This window comes from Lepus europaeus, chromosome 5 (assembly GCF_033115175.1).
Source record: "Lepus europaeus isolate LE1 chromosome 5, mLepTim1.pri, whole genome shotgun sequence".
Taxonomy (NCBI): Eukaryota; Metazoa; Chordata; class Mammalia; order Lagomorpha; family Leporidae; genus Lepus; species Lepus europaeus.
Window position 1 is genome coordinate 29,409,583 of NC_084831.1, and position 12,764 is coordinate 29,422,346.

At 64.2% G+C, this 12,764-nt stretch overlaps 1 protein-coding gene across 2 annotated transcripts; it reads left to right on the forward strand.

The window, feature by feature from the left end:
• Positions 1-283: 283 nt before the first annotated feature.
• Positions 284-8,515, forward strand: ZC3H12A (zinc finger CCCH-type containing 12A). Of its 2 annotated transcripts, XM_062190986.1 has the most exons (6): positions 284-364; positions 1,020-1,496; positions 5,187-5,326; positions 6,089-6,323; positions 6,702-6,808; positions 6,949-8,515. In XM_062190986.1, exons 2-6 carry the CDS (start codon positions 1,054-1,056, stop codon positions 7,818-7,820), a joined length of 1,797 nt encoding a protein of 598 aa, XP_062046970.1. In that variant the 5' UTR covers positions 284-364; positions 1,020-1,053; the 3' UTR covers positions 7,821-8,515. The 2 variants fall into 2 exon arrangements, with proteins under 2 accessions (XP_062046970.1, XP_062046971.1); XM_062190987.1 differs by lacking the exons at positions 284-364; positions 1,020-1,496 and adding an exon at positions 4,917-5,001.
• The last annotated feature ends 4,249 nt before the right edge of the window (positions 8,516-12,764 follow it).

Here is a 12,764-nt window from a genome sequence, read left to right on the forward strand (position 1 = left end):
ATAGGTCCGAACGTTGGTGGCCGCGCCTGTCTGCTGCACGCCCCTCGGTCGGTGCCGCACCTGACACGTGCCTGGCTCGGACGGCGCCTGCCCGCGCGGTCCCCCGCCCGGTCTCTGGACGGACGGCCGATCCCATCCCAGGCCGGGCCCCGAGCTCCAGCCGCGGGGGCGGGGCCGCGGGCCGGGCCGGGGCGGGGCGGTGCTCGGGGCGGAGCAGGAAGGGGCGGTGGCCCTGCCCGGCTTCCGCGTCACCCTCCTTAACGCCACCTGCCTGTCGACCGGCCCCGTATAAAGGCGCTGCTGGCCTTGCCCCCGGGACTCGGCCCCATGGAGTCGCCGCCGGCCGAGGGCGGCGCGCGGCTGGGTGAGCGCGGCGGGAGGGGTGCGGGCGGCGGGGCCGGGTCGGACTCGAGGGAGGGCCCTGGGGCCGGTCCCCGCGACCCCTTCCACTCAGCCCACGCCGGGAGCGCCGAGGGGGCGGCCGTGGGAGCGCGGGCCTGTGGGCCGGGACAGCCCCCGCGTCACCGGCGCCCGGCAGCCGAACAGACTTTCCCGGCAACTTTTCTCCGGCGTGGGTCACCCCGGAAACTCGGCCTGCCCGGGCCCGGGAGTCCGGTCGGGGCCCTGCGCCGCCTGGGCCTGGGCCGCGAGTGCGGGGCGGGCGGGCGGGCGGGCGGAGGCGATGGCCTCGCCGGGGAAGCCCCCGGCCCCTAGCACCCGTCTGAGCCCCGGTTTCCATCCGGGAGCCCCGCCCCTGCCTTCTGGGTCCCTGGGTGGGTGCTGGGGTGGGGGTGGAGTCGGACACTAGGTTGGAATCTTCGGCCGCCAGCTAACAGCCGGGTGACCTTGAGCAACGTCTGAGTGTGCCTCAGTTTACCCCCGCTCTCACCCGAGAGCTACCACGTGACGGGGGCCATGTCTAGTGCCACCAGTCGGGGTTGCCTCATCCTGGTGGGTAGTGCCGGAGGGAGAGAGGACGCAGGGCGCTGACATCCCTACCCCTCGTGCTGGTCCCGCAGGGGCTGTCGCGGGCGCCTTTCGGGAGCCTGAGCCATGAGCAGCTCCTGTGGAGAGACGCCTGTCCCGGAAGCCAGCCCCACTATGAGTTTGTGGGCGCTGGAGGACGGCCGCGGCTGTCGGGGCACCCCCGGGCCGGCCCAGGAGCCCCGAGCCGACGAGGCGGCGGCTCTGGAGCTGCAGATGAAGGTGGACTTCTTCCGGAAGCTGGGCTACTCCTCCTCGGAGATCCACAGCGTCCTGCAGAAGCTCGGGCTGCAGGCCGACACCAACACCGTGCTGGGAGAGCTGCTGAAACACGGGGCCGCGGCGGAGCGGGAGCGCCAGGCCTCGCCGGACCCCTGCACCCAGCTCCCGCTGGTGCCCCGCGGCGGGGGCACCCCCAAGGCTCCCACCCTGGAGCCCCCGCTCCCAGACGAGGACAAGGAGGGCAGCGACCTGAGGCCCGTGGTCATCGATGGCAGCAATGTGGCCATGAGGTAGGCGGTGCATCTGTGGCCAGGGCACGTGGCTCGCTGGCCAGTTGGCCCTGAAGCCCTCAGGTGGGGGCTTGACCTCTGCTCCCGGAGGGAGGGGGAGCCCTAGAGGAGCTGCCCCCCACCCCCACCCCCGGCTCCTCATGACGTTTTAAGAGCGGGTCCCTAGCCCTCCTGTAGGGTCAGTGTGCCAGGGGGTGCTGGCGCGAGCGCTCCAGTCCAGAGTGATCTGGAGGCTTTGTGCCGTGGCTCTGTCCTTGAGGCCCGCACGGCGCAGAGCAGGGGACTGGCCTGGGGGCCATGGCTGTGTCCTGGGAGCTCTTTGCTCACCTGTCGGGGCTGACCCAGCCTTCCCCAGGGTGGGGTGTGTAGGGAGTGGCCGGTGCTCAGGATGAGGGTGGCGATGGCCCTTGGTGATACTCAGGGGCTGGGGTTCTGAGGCCTGCTGGCTGCACAGCCTTCGTGGCTGTGACCGGGAGTGACCTCGAGGCTGGCTTTGGGGCTCAGGAGGGGTGTGGGCGGGCGGCCTGCTGCAGCTCAGCTGTGACTGGGATCCTCACTGATTGCACGGACGCTGCCTGGGCTGGACCTGGCTGGGGGCTGCAGAAACTGCAGGGACTCGGCTGGGTGTGGGCAGAAAGTGAGGCCAGGGTCAAGGCCACTGCTGGCCTTTGGGAGCGAAGGCCCCGCCTTCTGGCCCTGCTTTCTCCCACTTCCCTCCGAGGTGGGCTGTGAGTCAGGGCTGGGTGCGTCGCTCTGGAGGAAAAGTTCCTGTTGGCATTGACAGGGAGACCCCAGACAGCTCCCCGCCACCCAGAGGGATCTCCCAGGTGGGCTGACGTCAGCCTCTGCCCTCCCCGGCGTCTGGCCCCGCCCACCCCTGGCCCAGCTGGGCCAAGTCAGCTCTGGGCCCGGCCCAGCACGGCAGGCCAGGTGAGCCCTCTTCCTTCCACCTTCCGGGTCAGTGTCTCCGTCCCTGGGCGGGAGGCTGAGAAGAGAGGGCCTCCGTGCCAGGGGCCCTGTGCTGGGATGGCTAGGTGTGTTCCTGTGGCCCCTGCGCTGGGGGGCGGGGAGCCCAGGAGTGGCTGAGCCTGGGGGCCGCCCTGGGCGCCGTGTGTTTGTGTCCCCGCTGGAGGAGTGGTAGACTTTGGGCTCTGGCGGAGCCACCCCGAGCCCGCACGGCTGCTGGGGGTTTCTGAGCCGGGGCAGCGCAGCCACGGGGGGAATTCCAGCCTCAGACTTCCTGTCTCAGCTGCTGCTGGGTTCCTGCCCTGCCGCCCCTCCCCCGCCCCCTCCTCGGGCGGGCAGCGGGCTAGCCCCCACCATATGCAAATCGTGGGGAAATTCACCTCTGTTTCCTTCTAAGGGAATTTTTCTCCACTGGCCAAGCCCAGCCCTGGCAGATCTTTTCACCTGGGGAGACTGGCCTGGCCCCGCCCTCTGTCCTGGGGCGGGAGCAGCTCCTCTGGGATCTCCAGCAAACACCCGCCCCCCCCCCCCAGGTCTGCTTAGCCTGGCTGAGGGCCCTGACCCTCTGGGCCCAGGGGACTCGGCAGGGTGAGAGGAAGTCTGGTTTTCCTGCGCCAGCAGAACTTGCTCCATTGCAGCAACAGGGACTGAGGTTAGCTGTCAGGGAGGCACTCTGCCTCCCGGGTCCCACTAGTGCAAGCGCAGGGCTCTGCCTGCCCGCGGAGGGAGCATTCGAGATGCTAGGGCTGCTGAGGGTGGACTTGGCCCCAGCCAGGTTTTCAGTGCACTGCCCTAGGAGCGCTGGCATCCAAGAGATTGCGAGTTTGGAGATGCTGGCCTAAGCACGGGGTACACACGTATGTACGCGCGTGTGGACAAAGAGGGGGCAGGCAGGTGCAGGTGCAGTCTGCACACCTGAGACCGGGACCCAAGCCTGAGGTGACCACACCCCCACAGGGGAGGGTGGGGTAGGGAGAGCTCTGGGCACCGTGAGCCATCCTGGCAAGTCAGGGAAGGCTTCCCAGAGGCGGTGACACTTCCCATGGGTCCTGAAGGAAGAACGGCGTGTCCCAGAGCGTCCTGTCCTGCTCTGCTGTTTCCAGCCCGACACCTCCCTCTGCACACGCTTTGTTCAAACTCGACTTTGCACGCTTTCTGCCCCCCCCCTTGAACTCTGGGTCTTCAGTTAGGGACACGAAGGCATGCTAGCAGCCTCACACTTGGCTTCAAATTCTGCCTGCCTCTCGCCACTAGCTGGGTGACTCCTGGGTGAGTCGCAGAGCCCCCGTAAGGGTGAAGGGACGCGTCTGACTCCCCGCTGAGCTCAGTGCCCCGCCCATGACTTCCCTGGGACCAGGCTTGCACCTGTCTGAGCACACACACACACACACAGCGGTCATGAGCACGACCCCAGTGGCCATGCTGCCCTCTGCTCTGGGGTTTTCTCAGCTGGGGGAAGGGGACCATGGTGACGGTGCCCCCACCTGGGCCTGCAGTGATTCAGGACGAAGCTCGCCCAACTGCTTGGTTCCCAGTGCCCGGTTTCATCATGAACAGGCTGGGGCTCCAGGCAGGGCCAAGTGCTGCCTTAGGGCTGGCTGGGCTTGGTCCCCACTATGGTGCACAGAGACCTTCAGACCCTAGAGCCCAGAATAAACATCCAAGCAGCCTCTCTGTACCCCCCGCCCTCCCCTCCCGCGCCTTCTCATGGGGCTCCAGCTACCACCCGCCAAAGCCATGTACAGGATGTGGTTGGCCATGGACTTGCCCCTTTTGCGTAACATCTACTCTGTCGTATTTGCCAATTGTGAGAGTTGGAGGTGCTCACCCCAGGGGGCAGCAAGAAAGCAGGGGCTGGTGGGAAGGGAGCCCCAGGCCCAGACCCACCGCCCTCCCAGGAAGCCCAGCTAGAACTTGGGAACTTGGGTGGACCGTCTGGCCTCAAGCCAGCAGAAGAGCTGCCCACGGCCAGGCCCTCCTTCCCGACAGGAGCCACTGTGCCAGGATGGAGGCCGTCTTCTGTGCCAGGCCACGTTTGGTCATCAGCCCCGGGCGGGGAGGATGTGCCGGCTCCTGGCGCTCCTGGCTGGCAGCCTTCCCGGGTGTGTTGCCAGGGCCTTCCTGTCTTGAGCCACGCCCTCTGAGGATGGGGCGGCCTGGCGTTTGTGGGGAATCGCCTGCCTTGGGAGGAAGAGCAGTGTCCTTTCACTTTCAGCAGCCTCCTCCCCTTGGTCACTTCCTGTCCCGCGGTGAATGCTGCCAGGACCACGCGATGGTCCGGCCCCTTTCCCTTCGACCTCCCGGGGTCCCAGCCCCTGAGGCTTAGCGCAGGGACTGAACTTTAATCTGGAACAGCCTGGCTACTCCTCAGTGCGCCAGGCCGGTGCTTCCCCCTCCTCCACGGCGGGCTGCGCGCTGCCGCACAGCCCAGGGAGGGGCGGTGACTCAGTGCGCTGAGCACATCTCTGTCCTGTGGTCCCGGCAGCTGCTGGGCGGGGCAGGAACCAGAAGTCTCCCAGCGCCTTTTCCCCACCCCCAGGTGTGTTGCAAGGGGACCAGACCCTCCCCCACCGCGGGGAGAGGTGCTGCCAGATTCCTGGGTGTTTCCCAGGATCTCCAGGAAGTCCTGTGTGTGGCTGCCTGGGCCGGCGAGTGATCCGCTGCCCTCCTGCCCAGGCTGGCCGCCCTGGGCTGACCTGTGCCTCCCCCCACCCCCACCCCCAGCCACGGGAACAAGGAGGTGTTCTCCTGCCGGGGCATCCTGCTGGCCGTGAACTGGTTTCTGGAGCGGGGTCACACAGACATCACGGTGTTTGTGCCATCCTGGAGGAAGGAGCAGCCTCGGCCTGACGTGCCCATCACAGGTGAGCGGGCTGACTTTACTGCCCAAGAAAGACCCTGCGGGCCAGCGCGACAGTTTGCGGACTTGGGCAGGGGCCAGCATCTCCTTCCCTGGGTTTTGCTGCTCTGAATGGGGGCCATCGGAGATGACCTTGTCCAGCTTCCAGCCTCAGGTACTGGGCACCTCCTCAACCTAGCGGTGGGCGGGCCCCTCTCCCAACGTGCTCAGTGGCAGAGGGGCAGAGCAGCCAATGGTGAAGCCGGTGGACTGTGGGCTGACAGGCAGTGTCGGAATCCCGGCTGTGCCCCATACTGGCTGGCTCTGTGACCTGGGTTAGCCAGCCCTGCCCTGAGCTGCTCGTGCCGCATCTGTACAGTGGGTAGGGCCAGGGCTCTGCCGTCAGTGCCTCGCGTGACAAGTGCTGAGAAGGCCTGCACGCCCTAAGCGCTCCATCCACTTTAGCTGTCCCACTGCTCTCACAAGGACTGCCAGCCTGCAGGGCTGGACACACAGTCCATCTTTCTAGAAGTCTCAAGATCCAGGCTGGCTTGCACAGGCATGATGTCCAGAGGGGAAGAAAATGGGCAGCCCTGTGCCCTGGGCGTTTGCTGCGTGGGACCTGCGGCTCACAGAGCTCAGACAGCATCGGTCTCCAGGCCGCAGACTGTGGGCAGGGCCAAGCCGGGCACCGGGGTGTGGCCATGGCCTCGGCATAGCTGCACCTGCACCTGTACCAGGAGGTTAGGGCCTGCAGGGCTCCGACCTGCACCCGTCCCCCTCCCAGACCAGCACATCCTGCGGGAACTGGAGAAGAAGAAGATCCTGGTGTTCACGCCGTCGCGGCGAGTGGGCGGCAAGCGGGTGGTGTGCTACGACGACCGCTTCATCGTGAAGTTGGCCTTCGAGTCCGACGGGATCGTGGTCTCCAACGACACCTACCGGGACCTGCAGGCCGAGCGGCAGGAGTGGAAGCGCTTCATCGAGGAGCGGCTGCTCATGTACTCCTTCGTCAACGACAAGTACGTGCACACCAGGAGCCGGCCCCACGGCCCCACCAGGCCTGGAGGGGAAGCCAGGCCTGCTCTTGCGAGGCGTGGGCTCTGGGCCTGGGCCGGGCGGGGGTGGGAGAATTTGTGCCAGAATGTCAGTGTTTGGGGACAGCCTCTCCGGCCCTACTGCCTTGCCCCCCAAGCAGAAGCCTGGGTCAATAGAGATGCAACCTCTGACGCCTTCAGAGAGCCCCTGGCCTGGGGCCCTCCTGCCTGGCGATACCCCTTGCCTCCTGGGCCTGACCGTTCTGGATGCCCTGTGGATACAGCAGTCCTGGGAGCTGCTCTCTGGCCTTCCCAGCGAGGCTCGCCACCCCCACCTCCCCAGAGTCCTCTCTTCCCTTGCAGGTTCATGCCTCCTGACGACCCGTTAGGCCGGCACGGGCCCAGCCTGGACAACTTCCTGCGTAAGAAGCCACTCCCCTCTGAGCACAGGAAACAGCAGTGCCCCTATGGTATGAGACCCGGCTCAGCCCTCCAAGGCCCCCCATTTGACCTGAGCCTGCTTGCGCCCCACCTTCTTCCTCTTGGGGACCACCCAACCCCAGCACCCGCTCTGGCCCCTGCTTAGAGCTCCTCTTCCTTCCCTGTGCAGGGAAGAAGTGCACCTACGGGATCAAATGCCGATTCTTCCACCCGGAGCGGCCCAGCCGCCCCCAGCGCTCCGTGGCTGACGAGCTCCGTGCCAATGCCCTCCTCTCGCCCCCCCGGGCTCCAGGCAAGGACAAAAGTGCCCAGCGCCCTGTACCTTCACCACAGCCCGGCTCTCTGCCCACAGAAGGTGAACTGGGTGGCCTGGACGGGAAGAAGCCGGGGGCCCGAGCCTCCCCAGGGCCCCGCCGCGAGGGGCTCACGCAGACCTTTGCCCCAGCGAGCAGGACCCTCCCAGCCAGCGGGGGCAGCAGCAGCAGCTTTGGGCCCTCAGACTGGATCCCACAGACCCTGGACTCCCTCCCGTACACCTCCCAGGACTGCCTGGATTCGGGCATTGGCTCCCTGGAGAGCCAGATGTCAGAACTGTGGGGGGTTCGAGGCGGAGGCCTGGGAGAGCCGGGCCCGCCTCGTGCTTACGCTGGCTACCACTCTTACGGCTCTGAGCTCCCAGCCACGCCGGCCTACCCTGCCTTTGGCCGGGCCGTGGGCGCCGGCCACTTCAGCGTCCCCACTGACTACGCACCCCCGCCACCCGCCTTTCCGCCTCGAGAGTACTGGTCGGAGCCATACCCGCTGCCCCCACCCACGCCAGTCCCTCAGGATCCCCAGGGGCCGAGCCCAGGGCCCGGTGGGGGCCCCTGGGGCGGGGTGGGCAGCCTGGCCAAGGAGCGGGCCAGCGTGTACACCAAGCTGTGCGGCGTCTTCCCCCCGCACCTGGTGGAGGCTGTGATGGGGCGCTTCCCGCAGCTCCTGGACCCCCAGCAGCTGGCAGCCGAGATCCTGTCTTACAAGTCCCAGCACCCCAGTGAGTAAGGCAGCCGGTGGCCGGCGGTGGGGGGGGGGGTGCTGTCTAGCCAGGCCTGGTGCGGTCAAGTGGCTCGTTCCCAGCCCCCCGGGGGCAGCCCTGGAGGCTAGACAGCAGGAGGGTGAAAGTAGGGAAGGGAGCCCGCAAACCAAAGATATTGTAGGATTGGTTCTGGCCCACACGGCTGCCCAGCCGCGTGTCGGTGGGTCAGAAGCGATCGCCCTGTTGATGCACATTGTATCTGTAGCTTAAGCAGACGCTGCCAGTAACGGCCGTCGGTCTGTGGCTGAAGCCCAAACCCTCTTTTCTCTCAGAGGGCGGGGAGGGAGGCTGGGGGGAGCAGAGGCCTGGGCTGGGGGCCCTGTGCACGGCCCCCCACCTCCGCCCTGTCCCTGGGATGCCAGCCTTGGCTGGTCAGTTGGGCACCGTGTGCCTGCCCTCCGGGGGCCCCTCCTCTAAGCCAATGAGGCCTTGCCCATGCTCGCTCACTGGGCGCAAGGCTTCATGTTAGTAAGCAAGATGCTTCTTAATAACCTACCTTCTGCCCCACTCCGTTCACCTGCCCCAGGGACCTGGGGCCCTCCGCGCTCCCCGAGGCTGGGAGGACACGCGTGTCTGTGTTCTGTGTGGAAAGCCCTTCCCTCCCGTAACGTCAATAAAGCAGTGTGAGCCTTTTCAGAGGCACTGTCGTCGCCTTCCTGCCTCCAGCGTCGGGCCGGCCTGCGGGTGAGGAAGGAGGGTTGCCAGCTCGCACCACGCGTGCTGCGCCTGCACTGGAGGCAGCTGTGGGCCTGGGCAGGCGTGGGCACCGGCCCAGGAAGCGGAAGTGTGACAGGGCCTGGAGTCCTGTGGCCGTGCACGGCCGGGGCTGTTCCTCTTTTCTGCGCTGTGGGAAAGCGCCCGGCCAGGGCGATGGCCTCCCAGGGGTTGGCCGGAAGGACTGGCGAGTCTTGAGGTCTCAGCTCTGGCCCTGTGCTCCGGATCCCAGCTCAGCAGGCAGGGCAGAGGCTGCGGGGCGGGCAGTGGAGGAGCCCTCTGCCACTGGTTGTCACCTGGGAGGAGTGAGTGCTCCTGGCAGGGGCTCAGTGCTCTCTACAAAGTGAGGGTAATAACGGTATCCACCCTACAGGCCTGACACCTGGCGCAGGGCAGGTGCTCACCGAGAGGCCTGTGGTGCGACTCCCCAAGGGCTCCGTGCGCTGAGTCTTCCCTCCATCCAGCATCTCAGACTTACCTGACCCGCAGAGACACCTGCAGAACCACACACACCACCCCTGTGAAAAAATGGGGTGTGGTGTCAAATAGCTGGGCTGTCCCGTGACTGCCACACACACACCATCAGCAGGGGGAAAATGGGAAAGCTTTTGTTTTTTAAAATTCTTATCTATTTGAAAGGCAGAGTGACAGGGAGAGACAGAGATCTTCCACCCACTGGTTCACTTCCCCAAATGGCTGTAATGGCCAAAGCTGGGCCAGGCTGAAGCCAGGAGCTTCATCTGGGTCTCCCATGTGGGTGGCAGGATCCCAAGCACTTGGGCCATCCTCTGCTGCTTTCCCAGGCACATTAACAGGGAGCTGGATTGGAAGTGGAGCAGCCGGGACTCGAACCCGTGCCCAACACCAGCCCAGGAGAAAAGTCTCGGTGATGCTAGCTTTGATGGTCTCACTTAATTGGTCCTTGGTGTTGAGAGGCGGTCGTGGCATTGTTTTGTTTGGAAACTGCTCTGGCACAAGACCACTGAGCCGCATGTTGAGGGAGACGCCACCCTGGTGCCCCCTGCACACAATGCCCCACCTTGTGCTTGGGGCGGGACTCAGGGGGAAGTGATTCTGCCAAGTGGAACTCAAAGCCTCCCACAGTCTTCTTCATGGTGTCCCACACCTGCTGCTTCCAGAAGTGGCACTGCCTTGTTTACAAATGATTTTTTTCCCATCAAGAACTGTATTCCAGATTAAATGGCTACCTTTGGGTCCCTGTTTTTCGGGGCAGGAAGCTGAAATACTGGATTGTCCAGTTCATTATCAGGCACTTGGCAATGCCGAGGGACTTGTCCAAGGTTCCATGGAGGAGGACTGACTGGAGCAGGGCCTTGTACTGGTCCCCCGGCCCTCAGACACCAGGTGCCCGAGCAGCCCCATCGCCGCACGCTCCTGTGCTGTGGAGCTTGGAGGCTCTGAGGCCTCACGGGTCACCTAGAAGGGGAAGTAGGGAGCTCTCTGACCCCTCCTCCCACCCCACATGTCCACTGGCCATGGACTTGGGAGCTCACATTGCTTCTTGACTGGGGCTGAACTCTTGGTCACTTGCTGCTTCTGCGCGTGTGTGTGGGTGTGTGTGTGTGCGCGCACGCAGGGGCAAGGAGGGGAGCGACTGCAGGCAGGTGGGCAGCGGGCAGCAGGTGCCAGCTGGCTGTGGTTGTCTGGAGGTGTGGTCTGGTCCTACAGGTTTATCCATAGGTGCCAACGATGACAGCAGGGCCCGTGCAGCAGGTGCTGAGCTCCGCAGAGGATCTGGTCCGTTCTGCCCTCCCTGTGGGCCCAAGCTTGTGGCCTGTGCTTTCCATCAGTCTCGGCCACACCACGCTGGCCATTGATGTGTGGAGCTTCCCTTGGGGCCTCTTTCTCAACCTGGCTTCCAAGCAGAGCTACTCAGAGGCTTCCAGGCCCAGGGCCCAGGCTAGTTCTTCCTCCTGGCTTAGGTTTTAACTCTGCAAGTTCTCCCCACTGCCTCCTGTCACATACTCCTTCAAGTGACTTAAACAGACCCTCCCAGGGTCTGTCTCCACCTTCTATACTTCCCAAGAGGATACCCCAGTCTGTGCTGGCAGCAGGAGAGGGAAGTGGCCTGGGTTCACCCAGGCCCACTCACTTCCCCTCTCGACAGCCTCAACTCCCATCCCCACCCCCCTCTGATGAGCTGTGCAGGACAGGGTGGCAGGGACAGAATGTGACTCCTGAGGCCAAAGCTCAAACCGGGGAGACGGCGGCAGCTGCTGAGAGGGATCAAACTGCAGGTGGCTTCCCCACGCGCTCTTTCCTCCTCTGGCTTTCCTGGTTCCAGGAGCCAAGAAGCTGATGGGGAAACTGGCCAGTATGCAAATTCCTGCGCTGTTGGGAAATGACAGAGGACTGGTGCCTCCCACCCACTTTTTCCCACACCCCCAAAGGCCCTCCTTCCACCCTGGCCTGTGGCTGTCTTGGACAGGCGCCCAACCCTGGGCTGTCTTGCAAGTTCTGACTCGCACAGGGGTTCACCCCCGCTTGGGGTGCAGATTGCAGAAGCCGGGATGACCAGGGCCTGCCCAGCAGAGAAGGAAGCAGCCCACAACAGGAAGGCGTCCTGGCCACTCAGGCCCCGCAGGCCCCGCCTCCCTCCTCCCCACCAGGGCAGCTTGGCAGTCGCTAAGAACCAGGGACCTACACTAGCAGCAGGAGGGCGTGCTCTGGGCTCTCCCAAGGCCCGCGGTGCTGCTGGCCCCCTGCAGGCTGAGCTGAGAAGTGGCCGGGCCAGCCTCCCGCACTGTGCAAGGTGCTGGGCAGGCCCTGTCAGAGACCGTGTGCCCAGCACAGAAAACTGGATTCCAGGGAGCTGGGAGGAGCTGGTTCCCAGGGGCTCTTGACCTCAGGGAAGGCAGCCCAAGGACTTTTGCCCGCGGGCTTCTCAAACCCACAGCTCATGTTGTTCTTCCTAGTCCACAGCCAAGTGGGTGGTGGAAGCCCGTTCTGGGGACCCCCCGGCTCATGGGAAGGTGGGGGCAGATCTGGCTGCGGGAGGCAGGAAGTGGGGCCCTACAATTAAGGAAATCCAGGCCATCCCAAGGCGGTGGCGTGTAAATCCTTCCGGATCATTCCTGGAGGGGAGGAGGCCCCGTGTTGTCACCCAGGGCGTGGCTGAACACAGCTGCTGGTGATCTTCAAATATTCACCTGTTTGAGAAAGGGCATCGAAACGAGGCGAGAGGAAAGGCTCGGGGAGCCCACCACACACTGAACTGGACCTGCGGCTGGGAGATCAGGTCATGGGGCCGGCCTCAAGGCAGATTCTGGCTGCTCTCCAGAGGAAGGCCTCACTGAAGGCCAAAGTGCTGCTGGCACCTCGCCTGCCACCTGCTGGCACCTCCCGGCACTACTGCCCGGCACGAATCACAGGGAGACCAGGGTCTCCTGCAGGACCCAGGCAAAAGTGGGCAATGCTTCACGGCACCTGCAGCTCCGCCTTGGAAAGCAACACCAGAGGTCACTGCGATGCCTTTGGCAAAGTCTAAAGCTCCTAAAAGTGCTAACTCTTCCAGGCATTAAAAAAAAAGTCTAAGTAGAACAGCAGCAGATGGAAGAAAAAAGTACAAGGATTCACATTTAACAAATGAAAGTGAGGTGCCAGTGTCCTGCCCCTCTCGTTTCAGCTCGGTCCTCTTGCTGGCAGGGATGCCAACAATGGAGCGGAGCCAGAGCTCTAGGTTCCCTGGGATGGGGGGAGCCCTTACCCCTTGACTCAGCAACCTCCCTGCTGGGCACTCATACTTGCAAAACCACGTGTGTAAGACTAGCCACAGGGCTGGCGCTGTGGCGTAGCGGGTAAAGCCACCGCCTGCAGTGCCGGCACCCATATGGGTGCTGATTTGAATCTCAGCTGCTCCACTCCTGATCCAGCTCTCTGCCATGGCCTGGGAAGGCAGTAGAAGATGGCTCAAGTCCTTGGGCCCCTGCACCCACATGGGAGACCTGGAAGAAGCTCCTGATGGGCACAGCTCCAGCTGTTGTGGCCAGCTGGGGAGTGAACCAGTGGGTAGAAGACCGCTCTCTCTCTGCCTCTCTGTAACTCTGCCTTTCAAATAAATAAATACGTCTAAAAAAAAAAAAAAAAAAGAAAAGAAAAGAAAAAAAAAGACTATCCATTGTAATACCATTGGAAGCTTGGAAGCAGCCAAAATGGAAAATAGTATCAACGCCATC

What these genes read in the sequence shown, in the direction of transcription:
- ZC3H12A (XM_062190986.1), top strand. Translation starts at nt 1,054, where the DNA reads ATGAGCAGCTCCTGTGGAGAGACGCCTGTCCCGGAAGCCAGCCCCACT. An exon ending in GGCAGCAATGTGGCCATGAG is followed by an intron (nt 1,497 to 5,186) that starts GTAGGCGGTGCA and finishes CCCCACCCCCAG; the next exon opens with CCACGGGAACAAGGAGGTGT. An exon ending in GCCTGACGTGCCCATCACAG is followed by an intron (nt 5,327 to 6,088) that starts GTGAGCGGGCTG and finishes TCCCCCTCCCAG; the next exon opens with ACCAGCACATCCTGCGGGAA.